Below are 24282 nucleotides of genomic sequence, written 5' to 3' on the forward strand. Positions count from 1 at the left end.
GTTGCACTGTTCCTATGGCAACACACTACTAACACACAAATATCCCATTCCGGAAGGCAGGGGCTTGAATACCACATGGCTGGACTCACCTTCCTCTTAGGCACTCGCCTAGCTCACGCAGGAATTTGTGGCAACTGCTCCGATTTCTATAATTGTGTAACGATGCAAGACTAAAGACGAAATCAGCCTTCAGTCTGCCATCCAAGCTTCAGTTTGTTGAGCGGTTCAAACTCTGTCCTGCTCGGCGCTGGAGAGGTGTGTAGGTCATCTGTGATGAACCGGTTCCTGAGACACTAACACGTTCCTCCAGGGGGATGTAATCAACACCATCAGATTCCAGGTGACAGTCACTCAGTGACTCAGCTTACTACTGAAAAAGGACATTTCACTGTTGACTCTTAAATCCTCAAGGATTTATTTTTCTAATGATTGTAATCACAAACTTTGAGTGATCTGGACCTCTGTGGTTATACTTTCGTCTCAGACCTAACTGTAACACTAGTTATAGACCATGGGTTAAAGTTCTCCGTCACTACGACGGATTTCCGTCATTTGATTTTTTTGGGGAAAAAATCCGTCAAATCATAATAAACAACACACGCGCGTGCTATCTGTTTTGTGGCCGAGATATGATTCTCACTGGCGCTCATCAGCGCTGGATGGATGACGGCGGTGTCATTTGATTGACTTGCGGTTCATTCCGCCTTCAGATTTGCGGATGTTACGTAGAAAAGTTTTTACCCCCCTCCTGCCTGGCGTGATCGTAGCGCGCGACTTTGTACACCTGCGCGAACGGCGGAGGCTATTTGCTGCGTCACATTCTTTTTGCAGTGTAGACCGAAGCAATATGTGGTAGTATAAAGAAACACCCCTCAAAACAGTGGAATGAACATTTACCTGACCAATTGTAATGTTGCATTAGTGCTGGAATTTAGGCTAAAGTACTTTAAAATGCTTGAAAATGTAACTACTTCGTTTCACAACAAATATCTGTCTGACTGAACAGTTATTACGTTAACAAATACGAGCCTCTTGTAATTCCAGGACGAAACATGAGAGAACGTGAAGTCGTTAAGATTGGGCGTTTTGAAAATAAACCACCATTAAATAATGTGATAAAAAGCGAATTATTTCGAATCATTTCGAGTATATGTTTAAATATTTAACTTAAATTTAACGTTGAGAACGCGTTGAAATGGACCTTGAAAGTGACGTACAAGTGCTTTAATTCCATCTTATAAAGGTGTATGAACCCGGCAAACATGACTTGGTTCACTGCGCTGAAGCGCTGTGCGCGCGAAGTTACAAAATTCGAGAGGTGCACGACTGCGAGGCTCTCGCGCACGGGTGGAGTCACCGCGATTACGTCATTTTCGGCGTGCGGACCCTCGCGCTGCTCACGTCACTCGTGCTGCGTCAAGTATAAAGGCTTAAACCAGGCTTAACATGGATGGTGTTATTCTGTTTGTATTTAAAAGCTCTATCCAGTGGTGTTAAATTTTTTGTAACATACCTACTTAAAGCATGTAATCTTACGGCTTATGTTTTTGCGATGGTGAATCTGATAAAAACGAGAGCTTCATACCTCTCACCAGGATTCACTAAATTTGACTTGATCTTTAAATAATTTTCTGGAAGAGGACCCCCAGATAACTCCATTATATAAACATTTATGTACATTTATTGCTCAGGTGTTCATTCTCTCTTCTCTCCTTACACAGGCTGTTTAGATAAATATACTTTATAAATGTGTTTATTGTGTAGAATTAGGCAAAAGAGGCCGTGTCCCAACTACACCACATTTTCAGTAATTGCTGGCATTGTCTTTTGCCAGGAAAAATTTTTCAGTCAAATGAAAATTTCTTGCTTTAACCCATGTTATAGACCCTTCTCATAAAGTGTTACTGATCCATGCTTGAGATATAACAAACCCCAGGGTCAATATCAAATTCAGTTTACTTAGGAAAAGAAACCAATTTAATGATCGAGTAGAGAGCTGTTGTAGAACTTCACAAGGGTGGAGTTCTGCTCACGCTCTCTTCCTGCCTGGTGCTGTTTATAGCTTCGTATTGTTTTGTAGGGTAGATCGCTTACTCTGGCAATGTCCCTCAACTCAGCTGACTTGTCTCCACAGTCACCGCCACGTAGCCATGACAACAAAATACGACGACATCATAACATTGTCAGTCATGGCCTCTCTGGTAGGGAGAGGCATTGTGGTGGAACGTGTTGACATCCATAGGGTGGATGGAGGGTTCTGTAGTAGCTCCAGTTCTGGCACCATGCAGGTTGAGCTTGGGGATTATGCTCTCTCTGTCACACTCTCTCTCTCTCTCTCTCTCTCTCTCTACACAATGGCCTTCCACCTGTTTTTTATGGGTTGTTATTTTTTTACCAGGGTTGTTTTGTTTGACTTATGGCTGATGTTTGTTTGCCTCAGTGACTCTGGGGCGTTTTGACCCACTTATCCCGTGTTAACAAGGGCCTCGTCACTGTTCTACTGAATGATCTTCTGAAGAGAGAGCTGTGAATTACAGTGAGGTCATACAGCATGGAATGGAGGTTGTACTGCAGCCAACAGTAACCATCCACCCATTTTATATAGAGCCTCTGTGCTGGATCCTGTTTTAGATCCTGTTAAGTGATCTCTTCTTTAAAGCTTGAGATTAGTGTAGCATCAGTGTACTGATACTGATGGGGGGATTCTGAGTTTGTTGGTGTGGCCTCTGGCTTCGGGTTGGTGTTAGGGTTAGCACCCCTGGAGACATGCTTAAGTTCACATCTCTAGGGTTAGTATTAGGGATAGTGTTAGGGTTTGCACATAACCCCTAGAGACATGCTTATGTTCATGTCTCTCTACGGCCAGACAAATTTCACTAATGGTTCATGCATCTTGCACCTGCGTAACAGAGTTCAGCGCTTCTCATTTTTCTGAGGCAGAGGGATGGGGTTTATTGAATACCCACACTGCTCCAGGGGGTTCAGTGAATACCCACACTGCTCCAGGGGGTTCAGTGAATACCCACACTGCTCCAGGGGGTTTATTGAATACCCACACTGCTCCAGGGGGTTTAGTGAATACCCACACTGCTCCAGGGGGCGGTTAAACAGTGATACGCTTTAATTAAATGACACAGCCAAATGTTTCATTACACTGTTAGGAACTTCCAGATGTGAGGTGACTTTTGGATTAATTCATCTCTAGTTAAATTAATCCTTGGCTGACCAGTTCTAAACCTTCTTTGGTCTTTATTAAGAGGAATGCACAGAAAGCAAGTTCTGCCTTCCATGTTCTGAATAATATGTTTTCACAGATGAGGAATTTAATACTAAAATAATGCACATTTTGCCTTGTCCTGTTAAACCAGTGAAGGGCATCCACCCTTTCAACAGTGGGTATAGTGTAAAATGTGCATGTGCCTTGAACAGGTTCAGTTTTATTAAAGCCATAAAGGTTGGGAGGTCCTCCATCAGCATGTAGTTCATGCAGCTTCAGCAGGAAAACCCAATCTCCATGCTTATCGTTGTTTCCACGTTGCTCTAGCAACCTCTGAGGGCCGTGATGCCTCTGAGGGGCCTGGTCATCAGTAATCGTTCCCATGGCGACAGCTTTACATAAACAAAAGGCTGAAATCACCCTGTGATCTTGTGATGCCATTCGCCGCCCCTCTGGCCCCTAGCCTAACCCCCCACCCACCACCCCACTCCTCTACGCTCCCCTGATAGCTGCTGTGGACGAGTGGGCTTCCCACGCTGACAGGAACAGGAAGACAGAGAGGTTTTTAAATGACTGAAATCCACCTCCGCTCAGCTCTGATGGCCTACTGAGACACACACAAACACGCGCCCTGATGGCAACACTCTGGGCCTGTGAGAAGCTGGGGTACAAACTAATCCAGACTCAGGCTGAGCTGCAGGTCGGGCCCAGACTCTCCCTCCCTTGGTCAGTGTTGCACATGTGTTTCCTCTTAGCCACCCCGCCCCTGTCTCCACACACACTCCTTAATGGGCATGTAACGAGCTCCCATTAATATTGTTGGAGGAGTGGTGGGGGGCGGACGGGACAGGCGATCAGAGAGAACACTGGGTCGCCGGGGACGACGATGCCGCATCCGAACGATCACGGTCAACCACTTCCTCACAGACACACACCCACAGAGGATGAGCTCAGTGCTACCACATCCACATGAAAACACATGCTTGGCGTCCGCAGGAGAGACAGCCTGACTCGGGCAGACCTACAGTGGATGCCATTCAACTTCATCAGTGGTGAAGCTAATTACAACAGCCAGACCAATATCCATTCACCCGTGTGTTCAAAGTACTGGTGCAGTAGAACGGCGCTAATCCTGATGTCAAAACTTATGCGTGCACAAGGAGGAAATGGTTACTGTGATTAATGATGCGGCTACATTCCTGGTGGAATAAGAGTCCTGGCTCTTCTGCTGAGCTCTTGTGGTAGAAAGAAAACTCAATTTTCTGGGATTCTGAATATTAGATACCTGACGGTCTTTAGGTCGCCACTACATTTGTAACAGTCTACAGAGAGTATAACGTGAAACCTTTTTAAATATTGTAAGAAATTGAGAGAGTGGGAAAGATTTCCAAAGTGGCACTTTGCAGTTTAAATATTTGTATTAATATTGAACAATAATTAATCATCCACTGAGTGCAGCTCCCCAAAATGACACATTTACGATGTGTTAAATTGTGTTTAACTGCCTTTTGGGGACATGAGGAGGGGTTGAAATCCTCACATATGAATCCAAATATGCAGTGAAGCTCATATTCCATAACTGACACGTCTAATTCTGTGAGGCAAAGGGCAGAGGTGCCTTCATTCATCCTGCAAAGCATCTGAGTTTGATAGCGCAACAAAGTGTGGCTATGGAAACGTCAACACTCCCACCAAACATGTCAGTCATCCAGGGCTCATTGCACGTGCATCTGGAAGGTTTAGTGCAGAACCCCATGTGGAAAGGCAGTGTGGGGTCAAAAAGATGTGAGGAGTAGTTTGTGATGACCTGGGCATACCTGGGTATGTCGAGAGTTTGCTTAAATAATTAAGATTATCCCAACTGGTCCCTGACCAGGACACCAGACCTAATGGCCATAGCAGATAGACTCAGTGGAATATGGAGATGATGCAGGATTCGGGAGTGGCAGGTGAATTAAGATCCAGAGTTAACGTGGAGGAATCCCTAGTGGAGGAAAGAAGTGTGTGTGTGTGTGTGTGTGTGTGTGTGTGTGTGCGCGCGCGCTGGGTAATTGAAATAATGTCTAGTTGACAATCACAGAAATGCATGACAGAAACCTCCAGAAGGATGTGTAAGACTCATTGACATGGACTGCCGCCTGTTCCATTTTTGTGTGTCCATCTCTCACATGTCTCACACACACACACACACACATGCAGTGTTCTGCAGTGGTATGTGGATCTGGTGTTCTGGATAGCTCAGGCGCTGTAATGTGATCTGGTCAGAGGAGTGGACTGACATGGATCACATCATTAGGCACGGTGTTCAATGCAACATAACAAAGCAACAACAGATAACTGCTCGTTAGGTGCTGACTGGTGTGTGTGTGTGTGTGTGTGTGTGTGTGTGTGTTGGCATGCACTCAAACAGGCAATCCCACATGCATATGCAGGATCTCATGCGCGCACACACACACACACACACCATCTCTCACAAACTGATCTTGCTCTGTTTTGCTGTGTAAACTATATGTGCTGAATGACTTACTAGTGACTTGCGGTGTAAAGATACAAGATAAAGATACAACTTTGGCAGGCTCAATACAAGGAAAACGTTGTGTTGTGATTGTTTTTGTTGTTTTTGTGTGGTGGAAGTGAAAGTGGTTTTGATACTTTCATGATGAGAGTGACACATGACACTTTCATGTCATCACTTCAGGTTTGGGCCGTTTGATGTTATCTGCACATCTTTTTTGTGGTTTGTAATTGTGTCTGTTATGTGGACTTGTTGCAGACAGACTAAAGCAGAGTGGTTTCAGCAGTGTTATTGGGCAGCAGGTGAACAGGTGTCCACTGGAAGCAGGTAGAGGCTGCATTTAAATATCCTTAAATTGGCCACCACCCTTAGCTGCTGTTGCCCTAGTGATGCCCTAAGTGAGCTGAGAGAGGCGTGGCGGTTTTGGCTAAGACAGCCAGGTCTTATGTTTACTGACACACTGGAGTAGGAAGCGTAATGAAAGAGAGAGGAAGTCAGTGTGACATCCAGCGTTTCAGACGCTGGGGCTCGTTAAGTCCTGGGAAACCCTCTGTCATGGGCCTTATTAACTCAAAGCAGAAACAAATAAAGGTATATTTCTCAATGACATCAGGCAGTGCTAGATCATATTTGGCTCAGGGCTGTTGTAAAGTCTCATGATCTGTGTTTATTCATCCAGTATAGACACAATGGACAGGAGAGGAAGGGGTGGGGGGGCAACCCTGGAAAATGTAATTAGAGAGAGAGACATACAGAGAGGCAGACAGACAGAGAGACAGACAGAAAGAGAGAGGAGCCAGGATTGATGTGGTCAGAACTATTCATACCTGCTATTGTGCTTAGCCAATCTGGAAGACAGATTGAGACAATGGTGAGCAACTGTGAAGTAATAATCTTGACAGTTGCAATATGGAAGGTAGATTTCATTGTGTCTCAGAAACAAAAAAAAATAAAAGGTCTCGTGTTTGCCGATTACCTTCACTACCCAGTAATTAAAACAGTCTGTCCATGATACAAAGGCAACATATCATGTGTGTAAGTCCTCCTGTGCACAGGTACATACAGACACACGTGCACCCATATTCACATGCTTCCACAAATCATGCTATGACAGTTTGAGCTGTTCACACCTGCTTGTGAGTAATCACGCTCACACACACAAACACACACTTCTGCCCCACCTTCTGAAATGTCTAAACTTCTCTGACCACCCTTCTCTGCTGTCAGCCTTAAGACTCTGCTTCATCCCAACTGATAAATAGCCCTGGCCATTTCAGCCTAAGAAATCTCTCTCTCTCTCTCTCTCTCTCTCTCCCTCCCTTGATGTTAAACAGGATGTCTCTATGGATACAGGGATAAACAGATGATAACAAGCCCTCAGCCCTTTAAAGCTCATTGAGAAGAGGTTAAACGGGATAGAGAGAGTGTGTGTGAGGGGGTGTGGGTGTGTGTGTGTGAGAAAGAGAGAGAGAGAGAGGGAGGGAAAGAGCAGGTGGTGCAGGAGACAGATCTGTATATAGAGAGGTTTTTTTGTGCACGAGTGTGTGTGCGTATATGTGTGTGGAGTAGCCGTGCAGAAAGGAGCAAGGTGGCACAGGTAAGAGTTCCGTATTATCCTAGCACACACACACACACACACACACACACACACACACACACACACACACACCTGCACTCACACACACACCTGCACTCACAGTGCTTCAGCATAGTTTCACACACTGCTTGGAGCTCACTTGCCTATTTACTGCATGTCTCTCATGCACACACACTTATTCTGCACTGTGACTGCAAACTCCTGTTGCAAGTACATCCATCATTCGGCTTCAGATCTCAGGACTATTCCAGTTGTCCAGCGGTGGTAACGCACTTTCTTTTGTTTCCTCTGAAAAGCAATAGTTTTTAAATGGGATTATGGCATGATCGATTTGTTTGTGTGCACATGTACGAGGCTTACGCTAGATTGAGAATGTGGCATTCATATACCTTACAGGACCAGGACCTTACTGAACCAGGACCTTACTGAATCAGTTCAGGTTCTGTGTTTTTGTCCTTGCCTTGGGCATCCATGAACGTTTTATTCTTTATATCCTGAGTTTGACACATTTATGAGTGCTCATACAGACCTAAAGAATGGCTGGCACTGTCATTAGCAAAGAGTGTATGCTTGTCAGCATTTGGCAAAGTATTGCAGCATAAAAATGTCAACCAGTCTAATAAACACCTCAAGAAGGTAGCTACAACATTTCCCAAGAGCTCTTAAAGGACGGGGATGAGGTCATTGCTGTGGTTGGTTGGTAAGGATAACTGTGGCTCTCGAGCAGATAGCATTGTGATTAAGTGTAATTATAACTTTACCACATGCTGGCGAGGTCGCGGTCCACTGCTATCAAGCTGGAAGCGTTTAGCTGAGTCCCGTGTTTGTGCAGCTAAAGAGGACGGATCTGTCCCGTTCGGAAATGACATCACAGATGATCAATGAAATAACGTACAGAAAAGGCCATAAACATGAATCGTGTATGAACTTAATCTCTTCTCAGTCTGCTGGACTGCAAGGAGTTGCATAAATAGGAAACACACGAGAACTGCATGACTGTGTGTACTGTGACGCCAGTCTTACCATGAGAACACTTATATAAACCTGCATGCGCCAGTGTGTGTGTGTGTGTGTGCACTCGCGAGAAAGACACTGCATGTGTATAGGTGTTTACCACATTTATATAATGGTATCCATGGACACTTCCTGAGGCTGGACAATCAGACCGTCAAGTGAGGGAATCTCTTAGGAAGTGGACAGTGTGTGTGTGTATTTGTGCATGTGTGTGCAAGTGTGTGTATGTGACTGGGTGTGTGCATTGCATGCGTGAGTGTGTCCAGGGTGAGGTTCACACACAATGATGTCTTTATTTCACTGCCTGGCTCTGTTTCAAATGAAAACAAGCATGCGTACACAGAGCACTGGACACTACTATTTCAGACAATGAAAACACTGAAAATATGTAGACAATCAATCAGCCATTTGATATGATCCAAAGCATAACCTGTGCAAACATCACCTGTTTCAGTTTTAAGGTATCATACTGAACTGGTTCCCCAGCTTTTCAAAACGGCACAGACCTAGATGTAGAGAAAAGTCACTCACATCATGTCTTATTCCGTGTGTAAGTCTCTTAGTTTGTGTACATCTCTCTGTCAATGTGCAAGGGTGTGTGTGTGTGTGTGTGTGTGTGTGTGTGTGTGAAAGGGTGCATGCCTGCATAAGTGTGCCTGTATGCATGCTTGCATTAGTGTTAAATGACTGTAGAGTCTGCTGTCTGAAGCGTGGCCAGGCCCACCCACTGTCTGCTCATGACTGCTGCGTTCTGCACGGACCTCACCCCTCAGCCAAACCCTTGACATCCATCTGAAAGATTCCACAGAGACGTCCTCCACCAGACTCACCACACAACACAACCCCCATTTGGAGGGGCTCTTTTTTTGGAATTGTAATTTTAATTGTTATTAGGTTTCCACCAAGTTCTCAAATTGGGGGGGTGGGGGTTACATTTTCTTAAGCTCTAGGATGTTATATTAATTTATGCAGAGGTCTTCAATGGAACTGGTGACAACTAATTTAACCCAGAAGTACAGAACTGGAGTTTTAACATACATGGAATGATCTATATTTGTCAGTGCAAATTATCAAAGCAAACAACTGTTAGAAAGTGAGATACATATGAAGGTGGAACAGAGCCTGTGCATGGGCCTTGCAGGGGGAATCACACACTGCTCCCTTGGGATGTGGCCATGCTGGTGAGACTTAAGCACTGACACACGGGGGGGAGGTGGTGTGTGTGTGTGTGTGTGTGTGTGTGTGTGTGTGTGTGTGTGTGTGTGTGTGTGTGTGTGTGTGTGTGTGTAAGTGTGTCAGAGAGGCACACACAGCTGTGTGAGGTTATGCCCATTCAGTGTAGAGAGAGAATCAGAAACAGAGCAGCCAAAGAGCGAATTAGGGTGTTCAGTAGAGAGATGGGGAGGAAAGAAAGACAATCAGACAGACTGACCACCTCACACTCTGTCTGATGACTGTCTTCATTAAAGGCTCCTGCCTCACAATTGGGATGTACATGAACTCATTAATCTAATACACACAACCTGTGCAGCTCCCTAATCCACAAGGATTGAGAACCGACTAATCCAATTCCAATTGGCTGGACTTGACACATTTATATTAGGCCCATGAACGTTTGCCAGCTGCCCTACCATGACAAATTCATGACAGGGTGAACATTTTATCTCCATGTTTACTAAAAAATAAGCACCTGCTAAACGTGCTCACTGTCACGTGAGTGTTCGCGTGTTTGCTTGCGCACGCTCCAGAGTGGCACCTCTTCGGAGTAAATGTTGGATCTACTGGTCACCGCGTTATCACCGGCAGGGCCTGCTCTTTGGAGACCGCCGCTAGAAAGACTTTAACTTCAGCGTTGACTTCGTTGCAGCCGAGATGGCGGAAAGCACAGATGTGGATCAGCTGCTCAGCACGTTTAAGAGGTTCGCTGTCCACGGCGACACCAAAGCCACTGGGAAGGAGATGAACGGGAAAAACTGGGCCAAACTCTGCAAAGACTGCAAAGTCGTCGACGGTAAAAACGTCACAAGCACGGACGTGGACATCGTGTTCACTAAAGTCAAGTGAGTTTATTCAAATATATACGAGTGTTGTGTAAATAAATAAACCTTAACAAAAAATATATGAGTCTCGCTACTGCTCCGCGTGTGCTGCTATTTCACACACTCAAGATGACGGAGGGCATCTCTGCCACCCGTCTGTAGGTCTTAGCCGTGTCTTTGTGTCTGAAGCATTTCTTATTCTAAAACGATCGACAAGCCAAAACCTAATATTCTAATAAACTAATAAAATCTCTGTGCAGAGATATATACTATAACCTCCCAACAAATGTTAAGATGTACTATAATTTCTACTTAATACAGTATGCAACATCTCAATAATTTAATAGCCAAATCAGAAGACGTGCTTTATAATACATCACAGCACCATTGCCTGTTGTGTGCTGTAATTTAGACCAAAGTCATCCCGGATCATTACGTTTGAGGAGTTTGAGAAGGCCCTGGAAGATCTGGCTCCAAAAAGGTTCAAAGGTCAAAGCAAGGAAGAAGCTTTGGAGTCCATGCACAGGCTGATCGAGGGCAAGGAGCCCGCCAATATTGGGGTCACGGTGAGAGAACTTCTCGAAATCTTTCCTCAGAAGCACATATGGGTTGTGCGTGTGCGTTCATGTCCTCATGTCCTCATGTTCTCATAAACTTAGAAAGCTGCATTACCCAAGGGTGTACGCCGCAACAACAAAAAAACTTAACCCAAGGAATGTGAGGTTATCGACAGAGTCAATGAGAGATGAGCTTTAGTCCAGAGACGGAGGCATAGCTGGAGGCTGTTGTAGCAGCTGTGGTTTGGTCCTGAGACAGTGCCATCTGAAAACACGAATCAATGTGATCAGAGAGAATAAAATAATCATATAAAAATGTATTTGCAAAGGGAAATGCTGTGAATGCATTTAATATATCCGGGATATATTAAATATAGAACCGCACTTTAATATAAATGGCACAAACATGGAGCCATCATTTTTACCTTTCCCCACTAGAGGGCACTAGAGAGTTGGATGTTTTATCTCTTCTTTCAACTGTTCCTGGTGATGAGTGAGTAGTTCATGTCATGTATTCATGTATCTCAAAGAGCAGGAGTTCAGGGAGAGTGTTCAGCATTAGCTCTGAATGGGCCTGTCAACGTGTTGTGCTCTTGACCTATATTTCTAATTCAGGCTGCAGTGGTCCTTGGAGGGCCTGTATATAAAACACATTAATAGCGCAGAGTGATTGCAGTGAGTCGCTGAAACTGGCGTGTGTTGTTTCTTGTTAGACTCGGTTTATTTTACCACTCTTCACCGTTTGTAAAGACTGCCTAGAGTTGAAATATATTGCACTGCACTTTAGAATATCATCATTTATTGTGCGGCCCTGGTGGTGGAGATGGAGCAATTTGCTGGTATCAGCGAGGTCATGTTTGATTCAGATGGACTACACCAGAGACCGTATATATAACAGTCAATGGACTACACACACTGTTGACCGATGTGCGTCGCACTTTTTTTTGTCACCGCTGAAAACACATTCCAGTGTCGTTTTGTGTCTTAATTACTTAGAAAGTGGCTAAAGGCGGCGCGCTGGACAGGCTAACGGACACTTCCAAGTACACGGGCTCTCACAAGGAGCGCTTCGACGAGAGCGGCCGAGGTAGGGGCAAGAGCGGGCGGGAGGAGCTGGTGGAGAACACGGGCTACGTGTCCGCCTACAAGAACGCGGGCACCTACGACGAGAAGACCAAAGCCAAGTGACCGTGGTCCTCCGTGAGGAAGAACAACCCCTCAGCACGTAGATACGGACCAAAGTCCAACTTGAACTTTGTGCCCTGAATTGCTGTGGAAACCCGCGAATAACAGGACGTTATGTAAGTGGATGTCAAGTCATGACTTCCAATGCAGTTGAACAAATGTTCTAGGTTTTTCTCAGGCGATTTTAGTTTCTCCAAACAAAAGTCCACGTCAAGTTAACACCTCAGTTTAAAATAATGAGGGCATTAACAACCAAACGTAAAACTAATTTCAGATGGGAATTTGAGTCAATGTTTCCTACATTAACATCCCACACTTTAGGTTTTAATTGTGCTGATTTCAGCAAAGTGAACCAATTATAAAACCCTGACTGTTACATGATTCACTTACAAATGATAACACCGATCTGGTGCCTCGTCCTCAACTAACCTACGAGTTCATTTGCACTTTGCTCAGTTTTCACAGCCTTATACAGTCAATAAGAATATATCAACAATCATCAGTTAGAAAACGGAAATGTTACATGTGTAAGTTTAATTTACAGACATTGTATGAATCTGTAGAAAATTAATGTTTTTTACAATGCTGAATATAGGCCAAAGGGTTGATCTGCAGTTTGTAACAGGACTTCATGAAAGTAAGTTGTTTCATCACGTATAAGACTACATTGATTTGCCTAGTTCTGAACGTTTGCATTTTGATGCCAAAAATGACCAATTTTTAAAAAACAAAACCGTTGGTGAGTGGTTTTAATTTAAACCAGTATTTAAATTTAAACCCCCAATCTAAATACTGTGCATTTACAAATAGTGCCTTCTTCTTTAGTGCCTTCAGTCCTGAAAGACCTGTGACGTGTAAACAAATTGTACATTGTGACAAAACTGAAAGACCTTGTTCTTTACTCCCAATGCATTTCCTAATCAAAATGCTTTCAATAGTGTCCAGATGTTTGTTTTTGTATTTTTTTTGTTTTGTTTTTTTGTTTTTTTTTTGGTTAACATAAATAAGTGTATCTCCATGTTATTCTGAATAATCTTGAGTTCAGATTATTTAAAGCATGTTTTTTTGTTTTGCATTTTCATTTGTTGCTATATTTAATGTTATTCTGTTGTCAAACTGGAAGCTTATGCATTTAAACTACAGACACTTGTATAAAGGTTTTGTAAAGTGTTGTGTGTTTTATTTCTGGCAGATATGCCATACCCCCCCCCCCCCCTTTCATGAAGGCTTCTACGTAAACCAATTCATGGTCTTCAATGTCTGTAGGCTAATGGACTTAACATTAATAAGTGTTAGGTGTTGTGCATAATCCCAACCCTAAAGAGAAAAGCAGGAAGTTGTCTATGCACATTTTGGACTTTGTGTAGTATCCTGACATTCAACTCCCTACGTTACGTCTCTGTGGTCAACCAAGAGGGTCTGCTGGTCCCTTCAACCCTCATGCCAAAGTTAGAAAAGATTCCATTGAGTCTTTAGTCTTCACACACGCAGTCCTCACGTAGACCAGGCTGGTGTCTGTCTCGCTGCCGCTGAGCCCAGCGTCCCACCGCCACGTCCCTCCCACTGCTCCCGCGAGAAGCACAGGACGTCAATGCGGGTCCCCCTGTTGCCATGGCAGCAGAAAAACAAACAGAACAACAGCACGGCACCTGGCTCCAGCAGTTCTCGTCTGCCTTCTGTGTTTGTAACCAAACACACCAGTTCATGGCAACGTTTGTTTGGGACATCTCCTTGGAAGCCTCTAATCAAATCCATATCTCGCCCAGGCTAGGTGATCCGTTCTAACCCAGCCTCTGTTGATTGTTGTCATAGGCTGATGAATGGTGAACTCTTGCTCAGGCGAACTGTGACCGCTCCCGGCGACAATAAATTGGTTGATTAATCGCCTGTTAACTCTGTCTGCAGTCCTGAATGGGCCTGTCAACATGTCTTGCCACACATGTGGTCTAGAGCTGCAGCACTATTTGCAAATATACTTGCTCAACTAGTGATCATATCAGTTACTGCAGACGGGGCTACAGCCAAGATGGAGCTACAGCTTGCACAGATACCCTGTACACAGAACATATAGAGTACGTTATCTGTGAATACGAGGGGGAAAAACCCTTAAGAGCTTCAGTTTTATGTTCACAGTAGCCCTACATCTAGATTTCTTTTTAAAAAGTTGTGACATCAACACAAACACAAACTTTGATGGAAAATAACATCTGGAAAAGTTGCTTTTTTAAAAAGGCAATACCATTTTGCAGGATATAGACAAAGGAAATACTAGCCAATAACTTGATTTTATAAGGTCAAATCATAGTAAATATAACACCAAAACTGACTTTATTGGAATTCACATGTTGATAAAAATCTATGCTAAACCCTTTTATACATGTTGGCTTGTGTTCATCCTCATAAACGCAGCAATATGAGACTGTGTTGATATTGGTCTAGAGTTGTTATGCTGTGGCTGGTAGAGTGTAGTAGATACCCTGCCTCTCCTCTGTGGGACATGTCTGCATTGCTTTGTTCTAACCCAGTTAGAGTCCTGGGGCAAGACTCACTCCACTCACCTCCTCTGCACAGTGACTGAAAACTGTAAGTCCCTCTGGATAAGAGTGTCTGCAAAAGACATAAACTGAATGCAAATGGTGTTTTGGGATCTCTGGGGGACAGATAGGGGGACAGGTGGGGACCTGGAGGGCCTAAACTATGAGTTTATGCAGTTCATTTTCATGCCAGCATGGGTTTGCCAAACCGAACACAGTTGACGTTCTCAGCTGTTAGGGGCCCTGGGAGCCACAGGCTTTCAGCTGATCAGATCAGACAGATCTTTAGTACAGCCGCAAAACAGTCTACGCTATGGTGCTGCTATGTTAATGTGTGACCTTTTGAAGTCTCCATGTGACCTTTAATATGTGACCTTTAAAGTCTCTACAACTCCTGTGGTGACGTTGGTTGGTCAAGGTGTCTCTATGGCTACCGCGTATGCAAGAAAACAAAGCCTTTATTTACATTCAATGCTTTTGGTGGACATAACACAGCAAGCATGTCCTTGTGTCGCTCTCTCATTTCTTGTTTGGTTCTCATTTCTTCGTTAATCTTGTGTGTTTCTGAAAGTTGACTTGGGTTTAGAGAACGGTCTAGGACAAAGCTACATTGGTGACTAAGATGAATCCTGGGACAGAGAGCAAATCCTCAAAATGTTCCTAGGAGGTGAGACCCTTACACCACATACACTAAAATACTGGATTAAATATACTAATATACAAAATTAAAACAGGTTTACGTCTGTGGTTTGAAACAGTACTGGCATAGATAAGGAATGTGAGCACTGTGGTGTAAAGAAATGGAGCAGTTCAATCACTGAAGGTAGAGACATGAAGGTTCCGTGTCCTCATCGCAGCATCCTGCGTTTCTCCTGCTCCTTGCATTTCAAACAGCTCCCCAGATGACAGGACATTCTGTGGGGTTTTGAATGAGAGAACCTCTCCTACACAAAGGGTAACAAACCAACAGGCACTGCTCTCTCCTACATGGAGCACATTTGAAACACATTTGGATGCATTGCTTAAGGAAGATGACTCACCGCAAGGCGTCAGTAAAGAGCAGGACTTTAGAGCAGCTCACTGGTCATCAGCTGAGCCCAAGCAGACCTTAGCCACTAGGCCCACAGCTCAGAAGTGTGCACAGCTGGAGTTATGCATGGAGAGACTGCTTCAGCTTACCACAGGTACCAGAGTGTAATTCTTATTCTAATCTTGTTCCACTATTTTAAGTTCTAGAAATGTACGTTTGTGCAAATTTAAATACATAGCAAAAATACTGGAGTTTCATTAAGTGATTCGGTGTTTAGTAATATAAAAATATATATTATTCATTTTTATGGCAACATCAAAACATTTATTCTGTGAAGCTCTATATCAAATTGTTTAATGATGTACAGTAATGTAGGACAAGGCACTGAATGGTTAAACCTAATCAAATCAACCCTGTTCTGTCATTTTCAAACCTGTATGTAGTGACTCACCACACAGACGTTGCAGTGCCTGCTCAGAGTTTTTCTGATGGCAGTCAGGAACAAACATTTAAGCATGGACGGTTTATTCATTCACTATTTTATACTGGAATGTCTGGTCTAGTGATATTTAAGAAAATGAGCAATAATGACACAACTAAACAATAATTTTGAGAGATTTTTCCCATGTTACTTACAGCAGAAGCCACCTGCCTGCTGTCTCCTCTGGCCCAGCCTGCACTATCAGCCCACAGTAAAAACAGGAGTGAAAGAGAACTGATGGCTGAAGGAAATAAAAAGGAGGAGAGGAGAGAATAGAGGGATGAGCAGAATGTGAAGGAGGAGAGGAGAGAACAGGACGAATGCAGCTCTGTCTTTCAGGCCAGTGAGGTGGGATGTCTCGAGAGATGTCTTGCCAGGGCTCAGTGTGAACTGGTATGTGTCCTGCTTGGTCAGAGGGTCAGCACACATTCCTCTTGGGTTTGAGTCATGTTTTCAAATCTGTAAAACGGGTTCTGTTGCAGGAATTGCTAAAAAAAGATTGACTTCTGCTTTAAAGGAGAACTATCTTTTGAGATCAGACAAAAGGAAAAGTTTGAAAAGTGGTGAGAAAAGTATGCATGTTCCCATGCAGTGTGTACTGTGTGTACACTCCCTTCGGTGGTTATTTGTGTGTGTGTGTGTGTGTGTGTATATATGTGTGAAGATATCATGGCGTTTGAATTGAGCATGTATTTGCAGAGAGAAACAAAAGTTCTTCAAGAACAAGAGAAGTTGGTAAATCAGTTGAAACAAACTCTGAATCTCCTACATAAGAACCAAAGGTAGATTTGCACATTATGTTAAAATAAGTGTACATTTAAACTGCTTATATGTACATCTAGAAATCTAAAAGCATATTTGATAGTCAGTGTTATGGTTAAGGTTTAGCCACAGATTTTAAAAATGAAAGAAAGCAAGACCTGTTTACAGCTAGTCTACAGCAACTCTTCAACTAGTCTACAGCTAATCTACAGATAGTCTTCAAGTAGTCTAGTACAGATAAAGTCATATTAATATCTGGAGGTTATTTCTGGTGTTTCGTGTATTTCCAGGTTCATGCTGTTTCATAATAATTTGCTCCTGGACGTGATCAAAAACCGAACTGCCCTGCAAAGTGGAACTTGAACTGTGATGAAATTGTGAAGGGTACATTACCAATTTAATACTTTTAAAACATTTGATTTGTTTTCCACTCAATTTCTTAAACATTTTTATTGGGTTTCCTATTAACTATTCAGACATCTATGCCCAATCTGTGAATTCATCTCTGGTAACTTCAGCTCTGAGGTTCAGTAAAAAAAAAAAAAGCCCTTGTTTTTAAAGTTCAGTTTGATGAAGTTTCAGTTTTTGCAAATGGCAAAGGCCTGTTTCATAGAGTATGTGCACTTTAGAGTCGTCTTACCTCCACAAAAGCACCTCCAGAAACTCTTTTTATGACAGCAGTTAACAATTGTCATCTATTATGCATTTATTGATAATATTGATATGGAGGTGATTTTTATAACATCAAAGGTTTGGTTAATTCCAGAATTAAATGAAGAAATTTCAATGAATAATTATTAATATTAAATAAATATTCAAATCTACTCTGTATATTATGTTGGTTGATTGTGTGGGATGTGCTGGAAATGATACCAGACGCCACAAGACCGGTTCAGAGGTATTGGAGTCCATGCCGGTGCCAGCGTGTCAGAGCTGTTTTGGCTGCACGAGGGTGACTTGTACAATTACAGAAACAGTAGTATTAATGTTTTGCCTTTTGGGTGTAGACTCTTTCATGGACCATTTTCTATTTACGGTCAGTAGAGAGCGCCAAATGCTCACTCAAAAAAATGAAGACGTTTACGTTATCTGTTGGCTAGTCCCCTGTACGGAGAGGAGGGGACGGGGCATGTCGCAGGCATGATGCAGTATCAGCTCACCAGACAGTATAAAGGAAGTATATTATAAGGTGGTATAATATAAGACAGTATAGCCTATTAACCATTTCTAGCTTTATGAAGTGTACCATACACTAGCAAGAGTTAAATGAAGAATAGGTATATGATTTTATGTGTGTGATCACCTTCTCAAAATACATTTTTAAAGAGCTTTGAGAAATTACCTCTCAATAATTTTGACGTTATTACATTGTTCCCATATTCTTCCAAAATACATATATCCAGGGTTGCCAACTCTCACACGCTGAACGTGAGACACACGCATTTGACCGTTTTCACACGCTTTCACGCCACACTTCTGATATCTCACGCCGAAAAAAAAATCTAGTTTATTTACCTCTGATCCACATCTATCTATAGATCTATTCACAACAAAAACGATCTAATGATGGTCAGAACTAATCCTGTAAGAGACAAACATTGTAATGAACAGAAGGTCGAAGAGTGATGACACTTTTGAAAATTCCGTCACCCTTTTTGTGTCCATATTACTTTATCGGAGTGTCTATTTGCACCCGGGTACAAGTAGCATTTGCCACACAGCGAGGCTATTTTCACCCCTTAATTTAAAAAAAAAAAAAGCGAACCCATCTGCGCATGTCTACCAATGAATGCGCGGGAGCGAAAAGGCGCAAATTCAAAGGAACCGAAACGGAGACAGTCCGCTTGTTAAGTGTGACGACACGCGTGACGTTTCAGCCGCTTCCGGGTCCAAACAAACAAGGATGGCGGAGCCTGTAAACCTGTTTACGATAACTTCGTTCTTTAGTGAGGCACCATTGAGGGTTAAAAAAGGTCTAAACTCTTTCAACTCCAATAGAGTACTAAGTGTATCTGTTCTCCCAGGTGGTATATTTAGGGGTAGAGTCCAGGCGTCCATGAAAAAGACGATTTACGAGGTTGAGGTGAGTTGAGGTGAATTGAGGTTGAGGTGTGGTGACTGAAGTGAGTATGGGTCAAATAACGTTTAATACAGGTACACGTTGAGGGTCAGGCAGTGAGGTACAGCAGCTGCGTTTGCCCAATCGGTAAAGACAAGTGCCATCATATGGCAGCCTTGTTGATTTGGGTGGAGAAAAACGTGTCCCGCACCGATGTGGAATGCGTGTGGAAAAGGGCGAAGACACCGAAAACGGACGAAATTGCAGCCAAGAGAGTATCTGAGATGGCCCCATCCACATCACGAGGTTAGTAAATAATTTGCAATTGATGTCAATGTTGCATGGTTTATTAGCTTAACGCTATGCAGTTTTAAGTTGCGGTTTCCAAACCTGGTCCTGGAGGACATTCAGCCCCTCACATTCAGCCTGCTGGCAACACACCTGAACCATGTAATTTCAAAGCCATTGAATTTTGTGAGATTAACTTTTATTAATTGAATAGTTCTGATAAACTCTCACAATTTGTTAATCTATTTTAGAGCAGACTAGAGAGAGACTATAGTGTATATTGCATGTTTTAAAAATCTACAATTAAAGGTGTGTAATAAAATAAGTCATAATTACTAATGTTACTCCATTTTATTTAAGCTGGAATCAAAAGACCTGTCACACAACATGACAAGGAATGGGCCCTGGCATCTTTGTCACAGCTTGGGCGTTTTGCTGGAATGGGGTGGATTTTGAGTTCTGAACCGCCTCAGGTATGACTTCTGTATTTTGTACTCTAATATGCCCTTCACATTACCAGAAACAGCACAATTGCACTACATTGAGTATTTTGACTGGGATAAAGCGATTACATATTGTTGTTTAATGTCAAGATCATGGTTTGACACATGACTTACAATACATAGAAATGTGTAAACCCATGGAAATTAGACAAGTTTGCACTTATGATTCTCTGCACCCAAAAACAATTTCACATAGAATTTCACATTTTATTTACAGGTGTTTTGTATGCACCAAAATTTTTTTTAGAAATAGAACTTACCTTATCAACTGCACCCATTTTCTTCTCTCTTTCTCATTGCAAGGAAAGCGGTAGAAAGACAAAAGGGTCGTTGTTTTAGACTCGGATCTGTTAAAACAGCAGGGCACACAGCACTGCGGCATATTAAGGGACTCAATGCAGCGAGTGTTTGGACCCGGACGTGACGTTTCGCAAAGATGATGCGTCACAGCTTAACAACCCCGTAGGAAACGGTAAGCAGAATTTGGTTAATAGTTATGTATAAAGGTCCATCACTCAATTTAACTTTACATTTTAAGATATATATTTAAGAAATAGTGTGAGAATTATTATCCAACGAACACTGATATATTTTTGAGCTAATAGGAGCATAATAGTGGCGAACGTAAAGTGTTACCGGGTGGGGGGTGTAAAATGGACACAGCGAGAAAAAAAAGACGGATTTAAAGTGTGCAGAAACAGTCTAAATAGTCGTTTGAACTAACCTAGTGAAAACTGGGACATTAAATGATTTTTATTTTTTGCCGGGACCGAATATTAAAAAGAAGGAAAACCGGGACAGGTGGCAACACTACTGGCGCTACAGAACTTGGAGGCGGACACAAACGCAGAGGAGAGCGAGATTTATTAAGAGGAATGATCATGATCAAAGTCGTTCAAACAGGCAGGGGTCATAGGCGAGCCATCCAGGTTTGACAAATAAACAGGCATGACGATACTAAGAATTAAACTAAGACACCGAACGAACACTTTAAACCAAACACGGGTACATAAACGCATACAAACTAGAAAATCAGGCTACAGAAAACACAGACGATTGAGCAACGAAATGAGTAGAACTCACAGACCAGGAAGCGTAGAACACTGAACAAAGAGCATGAATAACAAGAGCACAACACGACCAAAGAGCATGAATAACAAGAGCACAACACGACCAAAGAGCATGAATAACAAGAGCACAAACTAACCAAATAGAACAAAACAACCAATAACCGATAAGTGAAACACTGGGACTATAAATACACAGAACTAAACTAGACACACAGGTGAAGACACTGATGACACGGGCGTGTCAGACGAGGGGAAACCATGGAGACAGACACGCAGGGAACAACACAGACACGAGGACAGGAACCCGAAGTGACAGAGAGGGGGGTGTAGCCCTACGTGACAGTTGCATTGCTATCTTACAAAAACAATTTTGTCCAGTCTATTTTTTGAGTTTTGTGTAAAATTATATAATTTTGTCTTTTTGTTCTCTATTTTTGTGTTGTTTCAGTACACACAAAGTACATGAATGTGTATAACAAAAGATGTACAGTCCTTTTGAATTAAGGTTTTTGCATGACAGAGTCAATATGCCAGACATATAATGTAATGACTATTTTATATAAGCTAATATTTGTGTTTTCTCCCAAGAAGGAAGAAAAGCTAAAGAACATTTGTGAAGGATACTCCTTCGACAGTTGTGAGGAATTCCAGAGAGCACTGAGATTATGGAGTGAAGAGGGCTACCATCCAATGCACAAAATTAAAATTTATTTAAACATGATGTAAATAATAAAAACCCCAATTTATTTCTTTAAAAAATGTACAAACCATCCAGAAAAAATGAATTAAAAAGTCAAATCTGTCTTCTGCATTCTGTGAAATTAAATAAAATTAAAGAGGCTGATAATGTACTGGCAGGAAGAATATTTGTATACATCATACTGTAACGCTGGTGACTGGGTGAAGGACGAGACACAGAATCCTGTTCGCTACAGACGTTACTTTATTTGTCTTTACACATATAGCGCAGACAGCGCACGTTTAACACTCATATAGAGACACGTAGACTCAAACAACGACGAGCACAAGACACTGCGCGAACGCACATTAAATAGACAAACTACATAAACCCCACGTGATTACGAGACGAGCCACAGGTGAGACGAATTATCACAGGACGCAACCGCACCCACGGAGATCCACTGACGCAGACGATGTAAACACACGCCCAAAGGGAGGGGTCGGGGACCATAACGTGACACATACAATGTGTACATATCAGGGTGCTACAGACAGATATTAACTTGTGTTACATTTTGTTTTAACATTATCACTGGCAGTGTATATTACATGTAGTATTTACCATGTGATTACTGCCATTAGCGGTAAGCGACTTAGGATAATTAAATTGCTATTTAAATTCTAAGCATGGTAAAGAAAAAGGTTTAAATTCAAACAGGTCTACCCCATAACCCCAAATAAAAGTATCTTCACTTCTTGTAAAATAATTTGTAAGTAAAATGGAACACAAAAGAATAGTACTAATCTTTGATAAATCAAAATGTTGGGTGCAAATAGTACACACTGCTACGTATAGCCGGGTGCAAATAGCACACACTGCTGCACATACCCGGGTGCAAATAGCACACACTGCTATGTACACCCGGGTGCAAATAGCACACACTGCTGCATATACCCGGGTGCAAATAGCACACACTGCTATGTACACCCGGGTGCAAATAGCACACACTGCTGCATATACTCGGGTGCAAATAACACATACTGCTGCATATACCCGGGTGCAAATAACACATACTGCTGCATATACCTGGGTGCAAATAGCATCTGCCTTATTTTATTTGCCAATAACGGAACGACGAGGGATTAATACACACTAGACTGCATGCACCACAGACTGCACAGTCATGTTCTACTGAATGGGAATGAGAGGACTAATCACTTAATAGGATAGACACACACCCATTACGAATTAAGGAAAGCCTGAATTCATTATAGTCCAGGGTCTCTTACCAGAGGGAGCTGGAGACGTCCTACAACGTAATACTCTCTGCCCTTTCATACATTAAACTGTATCAGACCTCGTCTTTAAATGAGTCTGTTTTTCCACAGTTCATGCTTCATTCAAAATCCGTAGTAACCAATTAGCAGAAGTGTAAACCTTCTCTGATATAATAATTAGCCTAAGTTTCAGACAATGCCTTCTACACAGAGCCGGAGTGGCTAATCGGGAGATTCGGGAGGATTCCCGATGGGCCGGCTCTTGTCAATCTCTAGTTTGGGCCGATTGGGATGGAAAAATAATTTTGGGCCGGATTTGCGCATGAAACTCCCGGGCTGAAAAAGTGGCCCACTCCGGCCATGCTTCTACATATATTCTCACAATATGACAATTATGTTACTTACAGGTAAACCAAAGCATACATATAATTCCTCAACATGGTCTAATGGGATATGCCTATTTTTATTTATTTTGGTCTTTGTCCAGAGTATAAAATTAACAATAGCAAAAACTCAGTTTATAAACAGCAGAGGTCTTAAAATTGACGGGAGAATGCTGTCTAGAACCTTCAATTCACTGGTGTTCGAAACAACTTTTTAAAATAATAAATAACAAAAGCAAACATCTTGGTCAATCTAAAAGATGACTTCATTTCCATGGTGACAAACCCAATATTAGCATCAGTGTGATGAAATACTTGTGTAAGCATTCTGAGTTCCTGCTCTAGTCAGAGGGAGGGGAGCACAGGGGCCTTCCAGTGCAACGCAACATGTTCTTAGAAGTCTAGGTAAAGTTCTCGACACTCGACAATTTTCACAATATTCGTTCATCAACCGATGACGTCGTTTGCGATTCCACCCAGTACAGATCCAGTGAAAACTCCATTATGTGTTAAAATCCTAGTTCACGCTGTGTAATGGATGTGTTGTCCTGGTCTGATCTACAGTGCTGGTTAAGATACGTGGGTCAAAGCGTTTGCTAAAAGCTCATCGTATGTACATGCACACAGTCTCAATGATTAGACGTATAGATTTTACATTTACATTTTTACATTTATGGCTGACACCCTTATCCAGAGCGACTTACATTTTTATCTCATTTTTATACAAGTGAGCAATTGAAGGTTAAGGGCCTTGCTCAGGGTCACCTCAGTCATGGCTTCAGGTCTGGGAATCAAACCCACGACCCTCCGATCACAAGACCAGTTCCCTAACCACTAGGCCATGACTGCCCACGGGGCCCACCACTAGGGGATATCCAGTCTCTGTACAAACGGAGCAGGGATTTCTTCGAATGGCTGGCAGCAAGTCAGACTGGTTTCTGGTGGGAGTTGGACTCCACCAAGGCTGCCCTTCATCACAGATTGTGTTCATAGCTTTTATGGATAGAATTTCTCGGCCTAGCCAAGTTGAGGAGGGGGTTCGGTTTGGTGGCCTCAGGATTCCACGTCTCCTTTTTGTGGATGACGTGG

General features: G+C 42.6%; 1 protein-coding gene and 1 long non-coding RNA gene across 6 annotated transcripts; both read left to right on the forward strand.

The window, feature by feature from the left end:
- The first annotated feature begins 140 nt into the window (after window positions 1–140).
- On the forward strand, window positions 141–12937 carry tppp3 (tubulin polymerization-promoting protein family member 3). 4 transcript variants are annotated; one of them, XM_077000140.1, is made up of 4 exons: window positions 141–255; window positions 10211–10403; window positions 10795–10948; window positions 11936–12937. In XM_077000140.1, exons 2-4 carry the CDS (start codon window positions 10216–10218, stop codon window positions 12125–12127), a joined length of 534 nt encoding a protein of 177 aa, XP_076856255.1. In that variant the 5' UTR covers window positions 141–255; window positions 10211–10215; the 3' UTR covers window positions 12128–12937. The 4 variants fall into 4 exon arrangements, with proteins under 4 accessions (XP_076856255.1, XP_076856246.1, XP_076856226.1 ...); XM_077000131.1 differs by having other exon boundaries at window positions 203–340; XM_077000111.1 differs by lacking the exon at window positions 141–255 and adding an exon at window positions 7026–7329.
- Window positions 12938–18770: 5833 nt separating this feature from the next.
- Window positions 18771–21722, forward strand: LOC143510606 (uncharacterized). 2 transcript variants are annotated; one of them, XR_013130028.1, is made up of 4 exons: window positions 18771–19296; window positions 19639–19751; window positions 20085–20253; window positions 21440–21722. It is a non-coding gene; the product is annotated as an uncharacterized LOC143510606 (long non-coding RNA). The 2 variants fall into 2 exon arrangements; XR_013130029.1 differs by having other exon boundaries at window positions 21443–21722.
- Window positions 21723–24282: the final 2560 nt, after the last annotated feature.

This window comes from Brachyhypopomus gauderio, chromosome 1, assembly GCF_052324685.1.
Source record: "Brachyhypopomus gauderio isolate BG-103 chromosome 1, BGAUD_0.2, whole genome shotgun sequence".
In the NCBI taxonomy this organism is placed as follows: Eukaryota; Metazoa; Chordata; class Actinopteri; order Gymnotiformes; family Hypopomidae; genus Brachyhypopomus; species Brachyhypopomus gauderio.

Coding starts and splice junctions, on each gene's coding strand:
- tppp3 (XM_077000140.1), top strand. CDS start 10,216: ATGGCGGAAAGCACAGATGTGGATCAGCTGCTCAGCACGTTTAAGAGG. Junction 10,404..10,794: donor ATCGTGTTCACTAAAGTCAA/GTGAGTTTATTC, acceptor GCTGTAATTTAG/ACCAAAGTCATCCCGGATCA. Junction 10,949..11,935: donor CCGCCAATATTGGGGTCACG/GTGAGAGAACTT, acceptor TTAATTACTTAG/AAAGTGGCTAAAGGCGGCGC.